The sequence below is a fragment of the Trachurus trachurus genome, assembly GCF_905171665.1.
Source record: "Trachurus trachurus genome assembly, chromosome: 21".
Classification (NCBI taxonomy): domain Eukaryota; kingdom Metazoa; phylum Chordata; class Actinopteri; order Carangiformes; family Carangidae; genus Trachurus; species Trachurus trachurus.
Window position 1 is genome coordinate 3,492,999 of NC_139899.1, and position 23,623 is coordinate 3,516,621.

Consider the following 23,623-nt stretch of genomic DNA (forward strand, 5'->3'; position numbering starts at 1 on the left):
TCTAACTGAGTGAGGGAAAGAAAAACCATACACAAGGGGCACCAACCCATAACCTAGTGACTCTAACATAAAAGAACTACGTGAGTGAGGGAATGTATGGAGTACCCCCGTCGTACCTCGGCCAACCTCCCCTTAACCACAACCCTCTTTTAAACTATGGTCTACGATCAGAAAGACGATGAGAAAAATTTGAACCCCCCCCCCCCCCCCACCACACACACACACACACCCCTCCCCTCCGAGCTCGTATGGCTCTCCCCTTGGAGCCTCCTCGTGACACGCCTCCCTTCACCAGAGCAGAGCAGAGCAGAGCAACAAGCCTGCTGCCAGCAGAAACCAAACACGGCTTTGAATGCGGAGTAAAATGTCGTTTTCACAGTCACAACTTCCACAATAAAACCAAAGATTACCTGTTCAATATAAACTCTGCTGTATCAGCACCGCCGCTGCAGCCTGAGTGGGTCTCTCTGCACTGGATTTACATCAGGCATTAATCTCTCTGCCCTCAATAAACGTGTGGTGTTATGACTGTCGTCTGAGCACACTGCTTTAAATCAGATTTCATCCAGTTTTTAAGCAAGATTTTATGTTACATTTTTAAGCACGACTGGTTTTAATAACACTTACAAACCTGGTGAGGAATCACAGTCTGGATGTACAGTAATACCTGAATAACTGAACTGAGAGTGCGCCTGGCAGAAACTTGACGGCTGCTAGCATAAATGTATCAGTCAAAAGACATTTAAAATGATTAAAAGGAGGTAGTGTGTCTAGTTTTAAAAGCATCTGTGGGTGATTCCATTTGTTTCGGGCATAATATTTTATGTGGTGTTATAAAACTCGGGAGGATATGGCTAAGTTAAACGCGGCGAAGGCTGCAGAGGAGATGGATGAATAAAAGAAAATGGCATAAAAGGGCTCTCACACCATCCCAACAAATAATAAGTACACTGGACTTTGCTCTCTGTCGATTGGACCACTCTGTGACTTTGTGACATGCCAGGCTACAAGATGAGACTGTTGTTCACTCATGACGGACAAATATGGACACATGTGCGAACACACACGTAATCTGTATGTACTGTCTAGAGCTAAACTTCAGCTCTGTATACTACCTACTGCTGTAACATGTTATGTCAAAATGTCATAAGTAAAAGAAAATGTTATGTCAAAATGTAAAAAAAAAAGCAAAAAGAAAAGATAAAGATTTTTATTCTGTGGGTAATGGGGGCGGGACTAGATAAGCTTTTGCTTCTCCCGCTTTCCCTTTCGGCCATGTGTATTGTATTATTTGAACTAAGATGAAGTGTGATAATGATGATTTAAATTGACATGCCCGAAATAAACAAATTGATTGATTGATTGATTGATTGATTGATTGATTGATTGATTGATAGATTGATATCAACTGATATGATATATCGCCCAGCCCTAGATCCTTAAAATTTGGGAGATGAAGATCAATACATTTTTCTGTTTTTCCACAACTCAGTCTAAAAGTAATAACCAAAAGTTATTTTCAAACATTTCACATTTATTTTTTAGTGGCAAAAAAACTCAAAACACATAACAGTACCCGGTTCATTACTAGTACAGTTGGTTTTTCATCTCTCAAACATTCGGTATACAGTAGTTGGTAGCTGATCAGTCACAATCAGTCAGAACTCCCTGGTGGTAGTAGCATTCCACAGCTGATTGTCAATTCAATTCTGTATTTCTAGTCAATATGTTGTGTGTCATTCCTGGTCAGACATCCAGATATTGAATCTGCCCTGAACTGATTTAGCAATCTTCATCTTCATCACAAGGCCAGGTCCAATAATGATATGTCAAATATATCCTGAGAAGGAGATCCTGTAAGCTGATCCCAGCTACGTCTCTTGTTAGTGCCTGTTCTAACACAGATGAGTTAGGGTGAGGTTGCTGGTTTCTTGTTGATAGAGAAGAGGATCAAATATCATGAAAGATGTGATCTCCCCAGAAGTCTCATTGAAGTTTGTTTTTAATGTGTGTTTCACACCAAACCAGCCTCGAGACACATCTGATAGAAGTGACCCTGCAGGCTGATGAGCTGAGAGGGCGAGTCCATCTCTGCAATGGAACCTTGCTCCATCACAATGATCCTAAGAACACAGAAAACCAGAGACAAGAGTCAGAATCTTTTCACAGTGAAGAAGTGAATTGCTGCTGTAAGAACTGAACAGAGAATGACTGTGGGAAGTCTAATATAAAACAGAGGTTAGACCAGAGCAGTTCAGCTGGTACCTGGTGTAGTCCATGATGGTGTTGAGGCGATGAGCGATGGTTATGACTGTACAGTCATCAAACTGAGTTCGGATGGTGGACTGGATCAGCTGGTCTGTCTTAAGGTCCACAGCTGCTGTGGCTTCATCCAGCACCAGGATCCTGGTCTTCCTCAGCAGAGCTCTGGCCAAACACAGCAGCTGTCGCTGACCGAGACTGCAGAAAACACAGGACAGCTTCATGACCTCCAAAGTCGACTACGACCTGCAGAAGCTACAACACCATCATTCCACCCTCCTTCCTTGAAGGTGTAGTCTGGTCCCTCTATTTTTATTTTTAACACACCCTGAGTTATGTTGTGTGCCAAGTGTAAACAAAGTGGCCTATTGACTGCAGACCGTTATCAAGGTAATGCAATTTATTTCATTTTAAACTCCAACAATTTAAACACAAAACCTGCTTCAGCCTACAGACTGAGCCCTTCACCTTTCTTTTCATGGGGAGAGGGAACTGGTCCTATTCAATTCCCCTGCCTAAAACGTATAAAGTTGTAGTCACCAGCTGTGCACCAGACTAGTGACAGTTATTTCGTCATTGCTGTCACACAATTAAAACGTGCCAGATCAATGTCAACTGGTGGGTTTTCAAAATAAAATTTCTTGTCTGTTTCTGCTGTCTTTTGTCGCGACCACAATGCATTATGGTAGGCCCTACTATACACTACTTTTCACGCTGCAAGTGGGATACTATGAGTCTATGCGGTTCAATATTTCTCACTATACATTTGCACAACACTACTAAATGGGGTATTCGCTATAGTCCACTATACAGTTAGTAGTGAGTGTCAGTTTGAAATCTCATGAATGTTATTGCACATTTCTGTTTAACAGGTAAGGGTCATATCCTCTGTTAAGAATAAGCAGCCTCCATAAACAGGCCAAGTGCCAGGTTAAAGTAGTACAACTAAAGACCTGAACAGGAGGAAGATGAAGTCTGTAGTTCCCATGAGCTTGGAAAAGTATGGACCATATCATGTTCATGTTTTGTCAACTAGAGGGCATTGCAATATAATTCCTAGACATGAATGTTCTATATATAAAAATGTAATACAATTGATATAACTTAACAAATACCTGTTAGTTTTAGGCCTACATTTTCAGAATCAGGTTAAGTTTGTCTTGTTATTGGGAAAGTAGCTGCAAAAACGTAATGTCAGTTCCCGTACTGCACTGTACAACAGCTCTGATCTGGGGATGCATAGACTCCACGTGAGCTCTTAAAGGCTCCTCTGGTATCTGGCACCAAGACGTTAGCATCAGCTCCTTTAGGTCCTTGTAAAGGGGGAGATGGGGCCTCCATGAATAAAATTTGCCTTTCCAGCACATCACACTTCAGATCCATGCAATTTGGAAGCAGGAGACAAGTCTACAAACTCTTTGCTATGTTCCTCAAATAAGTCATCAGGGAATACAATTCCCATGAAGGAGTGTATTTGGTCTACAACAATGTTATAAAGTGAAGTGTACCACTGCACAAGACCTACACCGGCAGCACCTGAATAGTGCTCAAACACTGAATCATGATAGCCCCCACTGGTCAGTTGCTTTGGATTAAACTGTCTGATAAATTTAATCTCACATGTGCTGTGAAGTTTTATTAGCACTGCCATTTTAAATGAACTTATCAGAGTGTGTTTTCGGGTTTTCAGGAGTAAGATTTCATTTATTGAAGTATTAATATCTCTGAATGGATCTGTGACACGTGTCCTCAGGTCACAGAGGTGCACATTGGTGTTGAACTTAGTCTTATAGGCTGCTGCCAGTGCTATGTTAGTATAGATAGCACATCACCCCTTGCTGTTGTGTTAGTTGCACATTGGCCCCTGGTTTTGATCAGATAAATGTAGTGAAAGTAGTTTGCAGGTGTGTTTACCTGAGGTTCTCTCCTCCTTCACAGCACTGATGGTTCAGTTTCTGTGGCAGCGCTGACACAAAGCTTCCAAGGTGAGCAAGTTCCAGAGCTTTCCACAGATCTTCATCTGAACACATATCGAAGGGGTCCAGATTCATCCTCAGAGAACCAGAGAACAGCACTGGGTCCTGGAAATGACAGGTCAGAAGGCAAGGATATAATACCTGTCCACAACATTCTCCTGTCCAATGAATTGAATGAATTGAATTGAATGAATGAATTTATATTTATTAACGTGTCGTGCACCAATTAAGGCGCCCAGCCTATAAGGGCTTACAAGACACAATATCATCACATCCAGACACCAAACAAAATAATCAGAGCAAAACCAAACAAAAACAAAAACAGAAACCACATGGAGTTCACATAAATAGTTCACCTCTTCTTTTTGACCAGGCATTTTTCATGAAAGTAGCTATAGTAAAGACTTCTTTTCTGAAGAACCATTCCAACTTTACCTCATCATCAACCCAAAACAACTCCGGTTTCACATTTTGCATTTTCTGAAACAAAAACTGCCTGGCTTCGTCATATAACGGACAATGAAACACAAAATGCAGTTCATCCTCAATTACATTTAAATTACATAATGTGCATAGTCTTTCATCCTCAGGTACTGAGTTAAACCGACCAACTTCTATTGCCAGAGGGAGAATCCCAGCCCTCAACTGGGCACATAGAGATCTCTTGGATCTATCTAATGGCAAAGTCACATAGGGTTCTGAACAATATACATTTTTCAATTGGCAATACTGTCCATTAGCCATGTTGGTGTCAATAACACTGTGACTGAACCATAAGGAAAGTTTGGTTTATACATGTTATCAGTTATGAGAATGAAACCATGCTCAGATATTATGTCCAATTTGTGTTTATTGTGTTAAATTTAGCAGGATTTTTAAACTTCATTGTACAGCCTGTGTGTGAGTCTTGTCCCTGCATAGATGAATTATTATCTTGCTATTCGTATTTGGGTTTATCAGTGGCTTTCAGCAGTAGGCCTACTGTGTTGAGTACTAACACAATATAGTGATAGTGACAAGCACCACAGTAATAACCTGAGGAATGATGGTGATTCGGGATCTGAGATCATGGAGGCCGATCTCAGCAATGTCAATCCCGTCGATTACGATCCGTCCCTTGGCTGCCTCCAGAATCCTGAAGATTCCCAGAGTGAGGGAAGATTTTCCAGCTCCAGTTCTTCCAACAACCCCCACCTGACAATTCATTCAACATCATTATTAAATATTCAAAAACAGAAGGTATATGTATTACACATCATTAGGCTGTAACCGTATTTAACTCTAATACTTGTATTTTTTTTTGCAAAACATTGGACCCTTCACGCCCTGTTCCTCTCTGTTTTACCTTTTGCCCAGCAGAAGGCGCTTCAGGTGTATTTCACTTTGGACAGACTTAGAGCCAGCTTGTTCCCTAAAACCATAACCAATCTGAACATGCATGAGCTAAGCCATCTCATCCCATTGGTTTGTAAAAGATGCCCCAAGTGAGCCACCAGAACCCCAGTCTACAGCACATCCTCCCCAGCTGCAAAGCTGTGCTAAGTCTGGGCTGTTATGGGTGGCACCATGACTGGGTCCTCCAGATGACCCTGCAAATGGCCCCATGATGCTGTCAGATGCAAAAGGGAGGGGGTCTCACTGTGCTTACAGCTTTGTTTTTAACCCCTTGTGTGGATTTTCAAATTGTCATTGAACCAGAACAGTAGTGGTTTACCTTGTTAAAGAACAGCATGTTATTCAATAAGTACTGAAACACTGAACAATTGGACATGTGCATTCAAAAGTTTAGAAAGGGTTAAATTAAGTTCACCTGTATAGGTTAGAGTGCATTTTAGGTGCATTCTGAAATTTAATCCAAAAGCCATGAGTATATATACATATATTTTGTTTTGTTTTGTTTTAGTTTAGTTTAAGATAGCTTTGCTAACCTTCTCTCTGCTTTGGATGTCGATGTCGATGTCCTTTAAGGCCCAGTCCAGACCTTTACGGTACTGCAGTCCATAATCTTCAAACTGGATGGCTCCTGTGACTGGCCAGGCTGCCGGCAGCATACTGCCTTCGAGGGTCCATGCTGCCTGGGGAGACGCATAACGTGAGGAGCACTGGATGGTCAACACTCACATCAATGTTATCAGAGTCAGGCAGCAACATCATACTCTTAAAAACACAGTGAACATTGTTTGTTCTATTGTTGTGAGCATTTAGAGCATCTTCTAAGAACTTGTAGCCTATGGTCTGTACCAGTTTGAATGTTGAATGTCCCCTGGTGAATATCAAGTTATAAACTATTTACCACCTGTTCTATCCATACAGAGATACATCCACAGCTACTTGTCTCAATGTTTGCATATACTTTGCAAGAAAAGTAAAAACATCACTAACAACAAGTTTACAAAATTATAGTATTAAAAAACCTTCTGTTGATCTCTGAGAGAGTAAGGGACTGTTGTTTCTGTGTTGTGCATTGTCAAACGTTTACATCATATCCATACTTCATTGCATGGAGTAATGTGGTGTGACCAAATCCTAATGGGTACCTGATGATGGGTACCTACCTATCAGTCAATCCTGCATCTTCATTCATCCATAACAATGTGACAACTGTCCTGTTCCTATATCTCGAGGTGTTTTTTCTCTCTCCGTTGTGTTTTTATGTTTTTCCAGTCCCTGCCAGTCACACCACCTCACCAGAGGATCCTCCAGCCTCCATTCAGCCACAACACCAGCTAAACTCTCTCTACAGCTCCCCTCTACCAGTCTCCAACTTATCAGCAACCAGTTTCTCCTTCCCTCATAATTTCTTTCATGAAAACATTCCCAGTGCAAAACTGTGACGAGACCTTCATGTTGCGTTTAACCTAACCCTCAGAGATGGACTGAACCACAGATTGTCATTTCTGTCTAAACCTGTTGTAAATCAGCAAACCTCTTTTGGTGTCCTGTCGTACTCTTTTACTCGTTCCACTGACACAATGTTGTTCTCCACGTCGGTCCACGATCGAACAATCCAGCTAAGGATTCCCGTCACCTGAAACATCACAAACATAGATGCCATCAGCCATCTGAAGCTTTATTTGCTTAGATCTGTTGATCTTTCAGGTGACACAGGAGCAAAGGCTCCTCAGAGAGCTGAGCTTTCAGTGCAGGCAGCAGTGAGTGACATATCAAACACTACTTGATGCTTGGTTAACAGTTAGATACTAATTTATTCATCAGTTTGTTGTTTGATTTACATATGTATATAAAACTCCTGCGTCTGTGAGGATCAATTCACACAGAATACTTTACATCAGGTGCATATTTATGGACATATTATATATGACCTGCACACATGTACTGTAGCTTGCTATAGGTTGCAGCCTTAATTTAAAAAAATTGAAATTTTGCCAAATTATTACAATCAAGTTATTACTGCATATCCAGCTTAATAGCTTAAGTTAACTGACACTTGAATGGTTGTATAGGGTTTAAATAGATCATGTATAACCATAGGGTTCTTCAAATTCTCAGCAGAACATTTTTTTTAACAGTACAATATGATTTCGAATGTGAATTACAATTGATTGCACAATTATGTACCAATAACATGGAAAAAAAAAACTTGGTGTAAGTTAAAAGACAAAATAGCAGTCATGAAGCAGTGTCTTGTAACTGATTTCTTCTAAAAGACAGTATTGTGCTGTGTCCTCTACCTGAGCTGCGCAGACATTCTGCAATGAGTAACTCAGCCATAAACCTTAAGAACAGCGATTCAACACATGCACAGACCACTTTTAACCTGAAGAGAGTGAGTAACTGCCAGTCCCACGATGCCCGGGCTGAGTTTATCCCGATTTTGTACTGACATGATACCTGCAGCCAAAACCAGCAGATTTCCCAAAAACTCCAGATTCACTGCCAGCCACCTGAGAGAAACACATCTAATCAAAACACTTGAAATATCTTTAAAATGTCTGAATATGTAAATGTTCAGGTGAGCAGACTCTAACACTTGGTATATTTTGTGTAGTTGGAATGAACCTGGTGGCGACGAAGCGAGGGAAATAAGCTTTTTGGTTGTTGTCGATGTGCTGGTCCGCCTGCAGTACAAAGTGCTGCTGTTTACCAAAGGCCCGGATGACAGCAGTGCCTTGTACTGTCTCATTGAAGTGGCTGTAAATTGGCGAGCGACTCACTGCCTCCAATCGCCGCAGCTGACACGACGACGCCACATAGAAACTCTGGAAACCAAATGTGCAGAAAATAATAATTTATGTACAAACCTCAAACTCAAGGCCAAAGAATTCATAATAGTTGCAATTGTGACATCGCAAAATCCTGGAGAGTCTGTTTAATGTCCTACAAGAAAAAAGGGTAGAATACTCAATATAATATAATTTATATTGAGTATTTAGTAGTAATATGTGACACAACCTCTGCCATGCTAAGGAATGGCTTCTCTGTAATACATTCTATTGGTGGTGGTGGTGGGGGTTCCAATGAGCAGAAAAAGTGGATGTGGCTGTTTTTTTCCACCAAGGAGTGTTTCTGGTGTAAAACTAATGTTTGTGATCAACTCAGAATAATTAAAAACCCCTAGTTTGACCCCTCACAAGATACTTAAGGCCAAATTTAACATTTAGTAATTTTCGACAAATCTGGTTATGGATACCCCAACTTTGAGTAATTTTTTAGGGGGTTTCCTACGGAAGTTGAATTTCAACATTTTACTACATGACACAATGCAGAAATTACTTGGCAATTATTTACTTCCCAGATTTTCATATGTTTCCAATGGAGAATAATGTGGAAAAATGCAATGCTGAGGTCAAAGACCCCTAAAGGTCACCAAAGGTCAGCCACCAAAGTGGTTCCACGTCTGAAATCAAACCTATGGGGTACATACCCAGATGAAATGCTGAAAGTTTCATGCTTTGGTCATAAAATGCACAATTAGTTTGCTTATCTGCCCCACTATCAGAGATAACAACACTTTTTGAGAAACATTCACCTGTATGAAGATGTAGATACAGGCGAGGGCGAGAAGCACCAGGCCTGCCATCGGCGTAGCCAGCATCACGATAATGCAGATCTCCAGCAGCTTGAACAGGTAGCCCAGCATCATCTTCAGCCCATCGGGGATCATGCAGTCGATGGCGTCGATCTCTTTGGAGAAACGGTTCAGGAGGTTCCCGCTGGGCGTCACCTCAAAGAAGGACATGGGTGAATGCAGGACGCTGTGTAGGAGATCGGTGTGAAGGTGACGTGAGGCCACGATGCCGCCCAGAGCGATGGCAAGCGTGGTCCCAAACATTGCGAACCCTGAAATACAGACACCTGAAGTTACTAGGAGACCGCATGTAGGCTTGGTTGTCATCTGTACATTTAATTTGTATAATCATTTGTCATTCATGTAAATCAATCATCCCACCCTGAGTAATGCCAAGTGCTGCAAACACGCTCAGTTTCAGCTCATGGTCACACTGGGTGCCATTGACAGGTTTCTCATCAGCCCAGAGGCTGAGCCAATAGTTGTAGGTCAAGGAGGCGGCCTGCTGGAAGGCACAGAGGAAGATGATGGTCATGATGACGGTCAGGCCCACGGTTCTGAAGTACTCCTTGTACATCTGCAGCTTCACCTGGCAACAGAAAGAGAACACTGTTAATCTCACATTTATTTATTTGTTTATTTGTTTATTTGGATCCCCATTAGCTGTTACAACTGCAACAGCTACTCTTCCTGGGGTCCACATCACTGAGTCTCAGAGAAGACAAACTAACGAGATAAAAAATCTGGAGTTTCTTAAGCTCAGTCCTTCAGTTTAGTTGTTCATTTTAGTTCTTCAGTCTGGTTCCACATCTTAAAGGGATATTTCAGTCATAGCAGTACGTTCGTCACCTTTATCTGTCGGTGCAAGCTATTTTTAGAACGGCTGAGCAGAGCTGCTAGATGCTCAGAGCTACGTTACGGAGCCTCATGGGATTTCTTGGTTTCCCTCATCAAACTCATCAAATACACAATCCAACAACTCCAAAACGCTTTGGTGGACAAGTTGTGACCTGCACATTCACCACACTATGAGATAATAACAAAACATTACGAGACAGAGTTGTTTTAGAGGTAAATGCAGAGACTGCTTGCTGAAAAACTGAAGGCAACACGCATCAGCTGTTTTGCATGAATTTACCTCTAAAACAACTCTGTTTCGTAACGTTCCATTATTATCTCATAGTGTGGTGAATGTGCAGCTCACAACTTGTCCACAAGAGCATTTTGGAGTTGTTGGATTGTGTATTTGATGAGTTTGATGAGGGAAACCAAGAAATCCCATTAGCCTCCGTAGCTCTGAGCAGCTCACGGCTCTGCTCCGCCGTTCTAAAAATAGCTTGCACCGACAAATAAAGGTAACAAACCTACTGCTATGACTATAGGGATTATGGCAATGGGCCAATTTGCCAAAATGTTGAACTATCCCTATACGCTTGATTTATGCTTCTGCATCAAGTTGACGGCATTTTTTAAGTGTTTGCAGAATTAGTTGTTCCACGTCAATCATCTCCAACTCCAAAAACTTTTTCCACTTCACAGGAGCAGGAAGATAAACACAATTTTGCACAGTGACACATTCTCTCAACGCAGAACTTCAAAAGGTGCGTGATGGTGTAAAGTCACTGATGTGGAGTTGACCCAGAAGCATAAACCAGGCTTTAGTACTTCAGTTCTACTCGTAGTTTTCCATTTTATTTTTACCTTAAGTGCACTGTTCTCTTTGGGTTTTCATTTCATCATTTCTGTTGTTTAGCATTAATCCATTGTGCCTTTTCAAGGGTATTTACATTTGAGCAGTTCTCTAATGGTTATAATACTGTGATACTAGTTGTTATAAAAAACAGACATTACTGATGCTGATGAAAACAAGTCCCCACCCTCCCTGTGTGAGCCTTGTCGGCCTCCGTTAGTTTCCCCGCGGCAACTGCATCCAAATCCTGATCAACAGCCTCCATCACCTGAACACTGGCATTGCTCATGTCACAGCTGGAACACACACAGAGAAGCACACACAAAACACAAAATAACACACACTGGACCTTTTCATGATCATAATTTATATTCAGTTGTTGTTAAAGCATTCAAACACCTGTCTGTGCTGTTACCTGATCAGCTGCTCCTGAGAGAAGTCGATGGAGAAATCTGTCATACTTAGGTGAGACACCGACTTCCTGGTGCCTACACACACACACACACACACACACACACACACACACACACACACACACACACACACACACACACACACACACACACACACACACACACACACACACACACACACACACACACACACACACACACACACACACAGCCAATACATCACCACCAATCAATATAAGAACTGATTTTGGCTTGTATATAATGTTGTATAAAATTCTTTATTCTGATGGATATTTCATGATCCAGCAACCAAAGAACTTGTCAGGATGAAGAGACCTTCAGTAACTTGACCTGATTAAGACTAAAGGCAGAAACCACACAATTACAAATAGTGAATGCTGGTTTGGGCCTCCAAGATAAACTGCTGTAAGTACCGTGGCTCTTCCTCTGTTTAGTTTGGTTCCTATGGTTTTATTCTGTGGTTAGTGTCATGTCTTACTTTTGTCACGGAGGGTGGTGCTCTCTCTGCGCTTTTTTCCACTGTGGGTCTGGATCAGTTTGGCGAAGGCTCCCTTTCTGTCCATCAGCTCCATGTAGGAGCCCATCTCAGAGATCTGACCGTTCTCCATCACTAGGACCAAGTCTACTTTAGACAGGAAACCGAGTCCGTGAGTCACCAGCACCCGAGTCTGAAAAACATTAACACACAAAAGGTCTGAACAATAACACGCACGTTTCTTACAGTACTGTAGGTATCAGGACCATAAAGATGTTTAAGTGAATGAAGGTAAGGCACAGAAAACACAGGCAGCTTCTTTATACTTTGGCATTTATTACCACACACCAGTTACACAATAACACACAACAAATACTTAATTAACAGACATTATGGATAACTGAATGAATATGGTACTCTTACTATTGTGGTACTGTACTAGGTTAGCATGTCAGTGGAACGGCTGACTCAGTTTGGTGTTGTCCACAGTGATCTTGACCATTAGGATTTCAGGGTTCAGACACATCCATGCAGCTGGGTGGTTAGTGGGTCTACAATGTTACCAATCTGGGTCACAACTGACAGGTTGACAGTTTGCAAAACAATTTAGTGTAATAAAAGCTTTCAAGGTGTTAGAAATCCCTCCAGAGCAGACAGTGTGAGAGTCTCACCTTGTCTTTCAAGAGCCCTCGTGGTCCAATTACTCGATCAAAAATATGTTGTCCCACATGTGCATCAACAGCCGACAGAGGATCGTCCAGCAAGTAAAGATCTGACTTCCTGTAGACGGCCCGAGCCAGACTGACTCTCTGCTTCTGACCTCCAGACAGGTTCAGACCCTATGGCCAGAAAATGGATCATCAATGAACTATAATGAAAATACACAATAGAATGGACAATACTGAACAACTAGTTCCATATTAGCTTTCCTGTAGAGAGGCCTTTATTCTTAAGGTCCAATTCCAGGAGACAGAGTCCGGTAGATACACTGTTACCTTTAAAGGGATAGTTTAACATTTTGGCAAATTAGCCCATTGCCATAATCCCTATAGTCATAGCAGTAGGTTTGTTACCTTTATTTGTCAGTGCAAGCTATTTTTAGAACGGCAGAGCTGAGCCACGAGCCGCTCAGAGCTACGCTACGGAGGCTCATGGAATTTCTTGGTTTCCCTCATCAAACTCATCAAATACACAATCTAACAACTCCAAAACGCTCTGGTGGACAAGTTGTGACCTGCACATTCACCACGCTATGAGATAATAACGGAACGTTACAAGGCAAATGCAGGGTTAGAGACTGCTCGCTGAAAAACTTCCGTTATTATCTCATAGCGTGGTGAATGTGCAGGTCACAACTTGTCCACCAGAGCGTTTTGGAGTTGTTAGATTGTGTATTTGATTAGTTTGATGAGGGAAACCAAGAAATCCCATGAGCCTCTGTAACGTATCTCTGAGCAGCTCGCAACTCGGCTTGGCCATTCTAAAAATAGCTTGCACCGACAAATAAAGGTACTGCTATGACTATAGGGATTATGGCAATGGGCCAATTTGCCAAAATGTTGAACTATCCCTTTAAGGTTAGGGAGGGGGCTCAGGGCCTATACATGTACCCTGATTTCTGGCTGGGGAATGGGGTGGTGAAGTAGTTCAGTGCTAGTACCTTCTCCCCAATCTCAGTGCCATCTCCGGCAGGCAGCAGGTCCAGGTCCGGCAGCAGAGCGCAGGCATCTAGCACGCGATGATACCAGCTCTCCTTTCTTTCTCCACCAAACAAAATGTTGTCTTTCAAGGAGATGTTCTGGATCCAGGCCTGCTGGGGGACGTAGGCCACTGAACCCTGCACCGCACAGTCAACAGAACCTTAAGTTACTGATTGAGAGCCTTCTGTTCCATCACACACTGTTGCAATTTAGATGTTTTAGTAAGAGCCTTGAAGACAAGGAGTCATGCTCCAAGATGTTGTCCAATCATTAAGGGGAAAATCTTTTGATTGAGGTCAATCTAAACATCTATCAAAGAACAAGTAATGCTAAACAGTTATTATCACCTTGATGGACACATAGCCACGCCTCCTCTCCATTTCCCCCAACATGGCTGACAGCAGTGATGACTTCCCAGAGCCGACGTTGCCAACCACAGCCACCAGGGCACCTGTCTTCACCTTCATGTTAATCCTCTGCAGACATGGAAGACCATCGTGGGACCAGGAGAACAACCCATCCTCAATCACAACAACGTCTCCATCTGGGGACAAAATATGAGGTGACACAACCACAGCTTGTGATCACTATTAGACACTTAAAGCAGTCTTGAGTTGTAAAGGCGGGAGAGGTCATACTGTACCTGAGGTATGAGGAAGTCTCTTGATGTTGTTGGACTTCAGTTCATCTTGACACAGGAAGTTTGTAAGACGTCTGAGTGAAACAATGGCCTGATTGCAAAAGAATATATTCATCACTGAACAGATCTGACAATGGAACACAAAACTAAAGTGGAACAGACTTTCAAAGACAAGGTTAAACATAATAAACATAGATTTTCTAATTAAAATGACTGAAGAACCAAACGGCTCCACGTTAGAATCTGTTATTTAGTTTGGACCATGGATACTGAGGCTTTGGTGTCTTTGATTGGCTGAGACGTGCCTGCATGATGGTGCTCATGGCGAAGGGCAGCTGACTTAGCGGAGTCTTCAGGATGTTGATGAGAGCGACAGAAACAAAGATTTTCTGAGCATCCAGAATGTTCTGCTCATCGATCCACACATAGACGCCAAACACCGACAAGGCGACCTGAAAGAAGAGAAGAACAAAAACACCTGTTCACCTCACCAAAGTGTTTCAGTCATTGATGCTCACCTTCATGGTGTGAGTAAGAGTCCAATGTGAAACTCACCAGGAAAGAGGAGGAATTGAATGAGGCCAGAGAGACGGAGTAAAGGATCTGAGATTTCTTGAGGGCGTTCAGTTCTCCTTCTCTCTGGACGCCGACTCGTCGCAGGAAAGCTTCCTCCCAGGCATAAAACTTAAGGATCTTAATGCCGCTCAGGATCTCATTCATCAGTTTGACGCGACCATCCATGAACTTCATCTGAGTCTCCTGGTTAAATCCAGCGGCAGATTGTTGAGTGCAACATTCTGAATTTGCAAGCAACACAGAAAAAAAGGTTTTCTTGGAATAAAACCATCGGCTCACCTGCAGTTTGCTTCTCACTTTAGCTATGAGTCCGTTCAAAGGGAAGATCAGAACCACAGCAGCAAGTCCAGCAAGAGCAGCCACGCCAAGGATCTATCAACCCGGTCAATCACAGATCAATAAAATTAAGATAGAATTAAATGAAATAAAATCTGTCAACAAAATTAAATTAGTTTGAAGAAAGATTTGATGTCTGCCTGAAGACTTGAGGAGAGCAGAGAATCTGGACATTTTTTAAATCAAACTGAAGACCTACCTTTTTAGCCTTGCTTTTAACTGATTCTTATTGTTTTCATTGTTATAAAACATTTTATTCAATTTATTTTATTTTATTATTATATTTTTTATTATATTTTAATTCATCCATTTTTATTCTATTTTATCCTACTACACCTGTCTATTTTACTTCTAGTGTCTTTCTCGTCTTCTCATTTTATCTATTTTACTTCATTTTATCTAGTGTCTTTCCCATTGCAAATTATTGAATGTAAGATAGCGTTTCCCCGATGTCAGTGTCCTAAAATTATTGTCTGAATGCGTATGTGTATGTGAATGTATGTGTGTCTCCCAATATGTGTTCCCTATGTCTCCCAATATGTGTTCCCTATGTTCCTTGTTTTTATCATGTGAAGCACTTTGAGCTGCCCTGGGCATGAAAAGTGCTATACAAATAAAGCCTGATTGATTGATCCTCATTATCTGGGAAGATGCAAGTTGCATCCAGTTTGATGTAAATATGAGTCTAACCAGAGGCCTCACTTAGAGACAGTGCACGATCTAGACTTTACCCACAATTCCTCTGAAGCTCATCTTTGTATTTGTTCTGATTAGTGGATGCCCTGCTCTTCTCTCCTTTCACCCACGTGCCTAGGCATGTGTGTATGATGTAATCGTGATGTCAAACTGTTTGTATTTACCTGCCAGAGGAAGTAGAAGCAGAGTGTGATCTCGATAGGAGCGATCCAAATGCAGTTGAAATATACAACGAAATCCATGAGCTTCTGAGTGTCGGTGGAAACCAGATTAATGGTTTCTCCCAGAGTGCACTGCTGCCGCGCTTCGCTGCTCATCACCAGACTCTGAGGGGTTCAGAGAAGAATTTATGATCTTTTTCACTGTTGTGTCACCTGTCCGTGTATCACCTACGTGTATGTGACGTGTATGTGTTACCTTCCTGTAGACGAGGCCGCTCACAGCTGTCTTCAGTCTCATCCCCACCGTGAAGCAGTGGAACATGTACTGATGATTGAGGAGCGACTGCAGACACGAGAGCAGGAAGAGCAGCGAGGCGTACAAGAAGCCCTTCCACATGGCAGCGTCTTTGTCCTGCATGAAGCCCAGCAGTGCACTGACAACAGCAAACAGACAACATCATTAACTACTAACACAAAACTAAGAAATTCATCAGTAAACATCATCCGAACCCTCTGACTCACCTGAGCACCTGTGGCACAGTGAACATGAAGACGTCATGGAGAATGAGACACAGTGTCCCACACAGGAAGTAAGGTCCAAACCTCTGTCCTAGAGCATGTATAAGGAAAAGGCTGTGGCCCCAGCTCTTGCTGTCTTTCTTCAACAGATGAGTTTTTTCTGTTAGTCCTGCAGAACCATCAGACCGGGAGAGAGACCAGGATTGGGCCAAAGACCAGAGCCGTGATGGTCCAGAAGCTGCAGGCTCCTCTCTACAAAGAATCAAAACATACTGAGATGATTCATCCTGGGGGTGGGGTCTGGTCTTACCTGTTCTCTCTTAGTCCAGCATCACCAATCACAAAGGTTTAATAGCAATGAAATTCTAATGCTCCTATTGCTCCTACTCCATTTTTTTATTGGGTGGAGTCTCATCTACACTCTTACTTTCACCAAAGCATAGATCTCTTAAACTGGGCAGTTTGACCTTCCCCTTGTGTTAGGGTCACCAGTGACCCGTTTTTAGGTTTTTAATGGATAAAAGTACCACATAAATTTGTTTGTTGCACCAAGGCTTTTTGATTTTATCAAGAACCTCTATTTAAACAAAATAAAACATTTTTAAAAATTACTCTTGTTAATTATGACATTTGTAGTGTTATTTGTGGGTTATAACGATAAAAACAATAATTAAAGTTGAAACCGAAATCATAACTGCAAAATCATTTTCATGGATAAGGAAACCTAACACAACCAAGAGATTAGAAAAAAAATGGGATAAATAATTGTTGTTAGTGTGTTTTATAGTTGATTTAAGACTTGGGTCAAAACCAAACCCAACCAACATATCCTCTGTAGAGGACGCGGTGTCTGAAGAATCGATGGGAGCCCTGTCCATATCCATGTCAAATGTCTTTTTCAAAAAGCCCCTCAAGATACGAGGTGTAGATGAGCTTCATTCCAAGAGGACAAAGGCTCTTGATATCGGAGGGCTATCTTGGTTGACAAACATATTCATTGGCATATGGAGGCTTGGATAGGTTGGGATTAGTGCACGGGTACAGTAGACCTGAGTGGTGGCTCCCATTTTCAAGAGGCGGACCAAATTCTCCTGATATTGCACTTCTCTGCCTCCAGCCAGGGTAGGCCTAAGACTGTTGAATCTTAGGGTCAAGATGAGCAGTGTGGATTCTGCCATATGGACTAGTGGAAATTTGAGTGGATTCCTCATTGTTTCTTGGAGTTGACATTGCTATGAGTCATCAAATGTATTACTTTTAGTTTCTTGGTCTCTTGTTTTTCAGCAAGATGGAACAAGTCATTGACAAACTGGTCAGGGGAAGGTATATGGATAAATGGAGGACAACAACATTACAGATAAGAAAAATATGAAAACATAGAAATGTTGACATGAGCCATACTTCAGCTGTTTCCTGTTCTGAGCCTGGAACTCTTCCAGGTCCTTCATAATCTGGATTGATGAGTCCTGATCCCGCAGTGACCATAGATCTCCAGCCTCCAGAGGGCACCGGTAACCCTGAAACACCAGCCTGACAGAAGTACAAAGTTGTGAATACTGTGTGGTTAAGATCGGTTTTTCATAAATACTCATGATTCCTATGGTGATTTTGATTTGTATGACCTCATCATTGCTCGGTGTTGGAATAAAATTTAGTTGTCATGTTTGTACCTGCTGAACCAGAAGAAGAAAAACTTTGAAAGAAATGAGGCATCTTCCTCTGGACATGGGTTCTAAGGAGAGAAAATAATGTTTTACATAGAGACCATTGGATTTAATAAAACGTTTTTTAGTAATATCAATAAGATTTCATTACAACAAAGTAACTGAACTGAACACTTTTTGAAGTCAGTTCAGTCAAACTCAGCCAACAATCCCAGTACATTAGCTGGTGTCAGATAATCTCACAAAGGCCCCTCTTTGATCTGGTTCTGTTGCCCTCACTAGTTCCTCTCTCAGCAGTTTGTTACCTGGATGTAGGTGTGCTTGTCAGAGAACGGTTGGCGGTCTGAGAAACAGCTGAGGACTAGTTCGACGAATTGGAGGGAAAAACAGATGAAGAATGCCGTGAGACGAACAGCATCTGATGAAAAACCCTGTAAACACAAAGTGGAGGTTAAACACCACATTATCCACTGGATGATTTCTTCTATTAGATCAGCTGCTTCCATTATGTAATTGACTGTGTTGCCATTGGTTGTGAAGCTGAATTTACTTATTCTTACTTCTTTGTTAATGACTTTGGTTCAAAGAGGAACTATGCAGGATTAAACAGCACTGGAGTAATTGTGAAGGTTAAATCAATGACTTGTAACTTGTTCCAGGGAGAATGGAGACTCTCTGCCTTCCATCTAGCGTCTCTTGGCTGATGTGGTATATTGATGTTGCATTCAAAAATGAGTTTATTACAAGAAAAGGAACAATATCTAAAAATGCCAAATCGTGGAGCATCTCTGGTGCCAATATGAGATCTCTCTCTTGGCCTAAAGCTCTAACCTTATATATGTTTTCTAATTTTCTAATTCTGAAACTTCTCCAACAGAAGGATATACTGTAGTCTTGACAAAGATGGTCAGACAAAGACAGGTTCTAAAAACAGTCTAACCTATTCCTTCTGAGATTTAACCTCTTGACCAGGCTAACTTAAACATAGATACAGTGTCAAGTATCCCCAAAAACTATGACCCACAGAGATAGGTAGATGACAAGGAACACATTTCTCAGGGTACATTCCACACTACTACTGGACACCTGATCTAAACATATGCTGTAAATGTATGTGTGTGCCTTTTCTCTTGTAACATCTGAATTTATTTATATTTATTCCATTTAACTATAAACTGTTACTTATCACAAATGAAGTTCCCATCCAAATGGTGAATAACCTCTGACATATCCCTTAACTTTTAGGCTAAGAAAACACCATGAGATAATTCAAGATATTAAAGCAAAAAAGTTCAGGTGGATAATACACTACACTGAAAACCAACCTTGCAAGATCAGAGCCTCCGACCCCGTGTCCCAGCTCTCGTCTCTGCGGCACGAATGTAACCCATAATCCCTTGTTTATGACAGATAGTAGGACTACACAAATATACACATCATAATGTGTATAGCTACATAACATTGTCTACCACTCTAGTGATTGCTTTCTAGCCGGCTTTGTTGAAAACAAATGCACATGGCCGGGAGGAGGGTTAGCAAAACAGTGAAAAAGCGGACTTGCATAGTTCCCCTTTAAATTGAGTTCCAGGAATTGCTATGTGTAACTAGCAGCCTAATGTGAACTTTCTAAGAAACAACATGTCCAGACGAGAGTAAGTTTAGACACATCAATTTTCACATAGCTGTGAGACCTGCAGCTAGACAAGGTGACATTAGCGTACAGTCACTTCCTATAGTGTGACCAAGCTCAGTTCACCAGTATGAGCAGCAGGTTGTAACACCCTCAATCTGTGTATTGTTCTAAAAATGGTTTATGTTTCATTTCATGAAAATGCACATCACTGATACCTGTTCAATTATCTGTTCAATGTAAACCTTCAGAGGAACAAGTGAGCAAAACACAAGAAATGTCCAGAAGAAGAAGAGGAGGATGGACGAGCGAATGCCCTTCAACCTCTCCACCTGGATCATAATGACAGCCAGAGCCTGAGGAGGAGAGGGGGAGGAGTCATTACATATTGACTGATTAAATGAATGATTAGTGACCTAATGGAGCAAATGATGGACAAACCTGTCGCCATGCCAGTAACTGTTCCATCATAACATACCAGAGTGAGGCTTCGGATCAGTGGACCCAGCAGGATCAGCAGCTGGTGACGGATCTCCTCTTCTTTCTTTACTACAATGTAAAACATCTCCAAAAGACCAAAGGAAACCAGACTCAGACCCAGGAGCTTCAACAGAGACCAAAGAGACAAATGTCAGTCCACAGAGACCCAGGTGAGACAACAAGGTTCCATGTATGATTTAATCTGGAGGATATTTGAGAACCTCCTGAACTTTGATGATGATACCAGGCTGGTTCTTACCGTTTTGCTGCAGCAGAGTTTGGACAGTGGAATGACACCTCTGTGTGGGCGGAGCAGCAGGTAGAGCAGGTAAAGAGGACAACAGGCCCACAGGTAAATACAGGGGAACCACACTAATACGGTGTGCTGGAAACACTGGGTCAGGTCTGGTTTGGAGGTGTACCAGGTGAGGTTCCAGTCCTGAAAGCACATAGCACCTATGAAACTGATCCACATTTCTCTGTCTGGTCACAGTCCGAGTTAAATAATACTTCCCTCTCGGGTCTTGGGAATATTTGATGTTGCCAGAAACCAAGAGTCTGTCTTGTTCTACATCCCACCAACTCTCCACAGGTTGGCCAGCATCCCTCTGATCTCATCTCAGTGAGCTTTAAAGGGATAGTTCACCCAAAATTCAAATTTCACTCATTATCTACTCACCCTCATGTCGATAAGAGCTGTGAGAATTTTCAGAGTCCTCCGTTCCTTCTCTGAGTTACGGGGGGGTCCGTGCAGCAGTATTTGTCCATATAATGGTTGTCAATGGATACCAACTTTCTTCGTCCAAAAAGACACACCAAAAAACATCCAAATACCTCCATACTGCTCGTCTGTAATGTCCCTCTTGTATTGAAGCCCCGACATGAGAAATTGTGACGAAAAAAATTAAATAAGTCTGTATTTTAAGCTTGTTTGTAGCGGAAGCTCCCAGTGTCTCAGTTCACTGCTCTTCCTGTGTCAGTGCAAATCTCGCGTGAATTGCACTGACCGGCGGAACAATTTCTCATGTCGGGGCTTCAATACAAGAGGGACATTACAGACGAGCAGTATGGAGGTATTTGGATGTTTTTTGGTGTGTCTTTTTGGACGAAGAAAGTTGGTATCCATTGACAACCATTATATGGACAAATACTGCTGCGCGGACCCCCCCCCCCCCCCCCCCCCCCGTAACTCAGAGAAGGGATGGAGGACTCTGAAAATTCTCACAGCTCTTAGTCAACATGAGGGTGAGTAGATAATGAGTGAAATTTGAATTTTGGGTGCACTATCCCTTTAATACCCTCCTTTTCTCCTTTGTCTACTCTTCTCCAGTAGCTACCTGCAGAGGTGACTTCTGCTTGACACCTGGCTTCCAGTCTCCCTTTCCATTCTTCCTTTTGGTCTCACTGTTGCTCTCACCTGCTTCATTGTCCCTGCTGCTGAACTAAAGTGATACTCTCTGAGAGAATCTTTTTTGAGACACATACTCCCATGACTAGCCTTTGAACACAGGGAAACATTGCAATCCAAACTCAAGTACAGTAAGAGGGTAAAGTGACAGGTGATTGGACACAGGTAAATCACATTAGAACACGGCAGACAATCCCAAAGAAGAGAAAAAGAGCAATGGATGGAATTAAAACAAGCATGTGTCACACGCAAAGTGATTCCAAAATAAAACGAGTTTCCACATAAGTGAAACTAATTCCACTTTGTCCAATTTGTTTCCAGAGGTATTTTGATACCAAGTACGTTTACAACTCATTTCACACTTCCATATTTGTCATAGCTTTTCCATGAAGAGCACAGTAGTCATATATAACAAAGCACAACGCTCAGGATCAGACAGGTTGCCCACTGTAGTCCTCATGCAAATTTAGGCCTCCCGTCTGCACCATTAAATCCCTTGCTGGTATTTTTTTTTCCAAGAAATAATGATCCAATAAGGCTCAGGGCTCAACAAATGATTATCAGAGTTTAATCTCTCTCTCCAACTAGCCAGAAGACCATTACTGTAATGTGGGTCAGATCTGATCTGGTGTTAATTAGTTCACAATTGAATCAGTTTGTATCGGAGGTGAGTTTTTCTCTCCTCCCGTGTTTTTAAAGCAATGGGGCAGTAAACAAGGGCAGGAACATGCTTTGTTATGACTCAGTACACTGACTTGTCTCAAAACAGGTCAGCTTCATTCTTTGTAATGTTCTTGTTAGAACTATAAAACCAAAAACTAGTATCTAATCAAAAATATGTATGTGATCATCCCTGCTTCATCTCTATCCTTCCTCTGTCTGTTATCGAAGCTATCAGCTCATCTGATTCAGCTGCAGCTTCCATTGCCCATTGCCCATTGCCCAATTGCCCCATTGCTACCCTGCTCACTCTGGGTTCTATAGTGTTTTGCTGGCAGCCAGATATGCCTTGCTGCACTGTACATGTGGTTGTTATATATTGTTAAAAGTTCTGTAAATTGACAATACAGGTGTATAATAAAAAATTAGAATAATCATGAATCAGAATGAGAAATCAGAAACAGATTTTTTCTTTTTTTGCCAGGTCGTTATACAGCTTAGTTAAACAACTACGAGGAAATAAAAGGGATTTACGTGTAAGTTTGAATGAACATGTAATCCTGGCTCATTCTAAATCAATGGACTGACCAGCTCCTGCAGATCCCATTCTTATTAGCTTCAAATATACCAAACCTTCCACGAATATGTTCTAAATGCTTTATATTGATCTTCAGTAAATCTTAAACTCACCCACAGAGGGTCCAGACCGCTCACACTGCACAGATGTTCCATTGATACAACTCCTCTTCTGCTTTCCTTGGCAAAGTCTGCAACTTCTCAGTGTTCTAGTCAAAAATAAAGCAGAATCCACCATCTGAAGGTCTCTCTGCCTTCTCTCTCTTCCTCTCTCTGTTGTGAGGTGGACCTCTCTCTCTCTCTCTCTCTCTTTCTCTCTCTCTGATGTGAGGCAGACTTTGCTCTCTGTTTTTGTTCCTAGTACTGAGTGAATGGGTTTAACTTTTTTTTCTTCATGCTGTTTTAATTGCCATTGTGTGTTTCGTCATGTTATTGTAGTACAAATGCAATGTAGTTGGAAATACTATAGCACGGATACTGAGTAATTGTAGTATTATGGGGTAGAGGTGGTGTGAACGTGAAACAGTTATTTATCAGGATGGTGTTACAGTGATGCAGAACATACTGTATACTGATGTCAGCTCATCACATACACAGGCTTGTTTCTGCTATATCGTCAGGTCAGATGACCTGACTTGAAAAATAATTATTAGTCACAGTCTTTCAATTTCTGAATTTCTGACTTAAAAATAAATAAATAAATAAAAATTA

The 23,623-nt window shown here is 41.7% G+C and overlaps 1 protein-coding gene across 1 annotated transcript; it reads right to left on the reverse strand.

Moving 5' to 3' along the window:
• Positions 1–2,014: 2,014 nt before the first annotated feature.
• LOC311004743 (multidrug resistance-associated protein 1-like) lies at positions 2,015–23,068 on the reverse strand (the record flags this gene model as incomplete). Its single annotated transcript, XM_083996912.1, has 30 exons — positions 2,015–2,123; positions 2,266–2,460; positions 4,177–4,343; positions 5,274–5,432; positions 6,167–6,313; positions 7,165–7,266; positions 8,017–8,143; positions 8,259–8,458; positions 9,229–9,539; positions 9,649–9,856; positions 11,145–11,253; positions 11,373–11,445; positions 11,870–12,059; positions 12,538–12,705; positions 13,527–13,703; positions 13,914–14,110; positions 14,210–14,297; positions 14,512–14,658; positions 14,762–14,965; positions 15,062–15,154; positions 15,979–16,140; positions 16,232–16,409; positions 16,498–16,746; positions 17,896–18,024; positions 18,165–18,226; positions 18,464–18,589; positions 20,007–20,144; positions 20,267–20,392; positions 20,528–20,707; positions 23,027–23,068. 30 exons carry the CDS (start codon positions 23,066–23,068, stop codon positions 2,015–2,017), a joined length of 4,563 nt encoding a protein of 1,520 aa, XP_083853038.1.
• Positions 23,069–23,623: the final 555 nt, after the last annotated feature.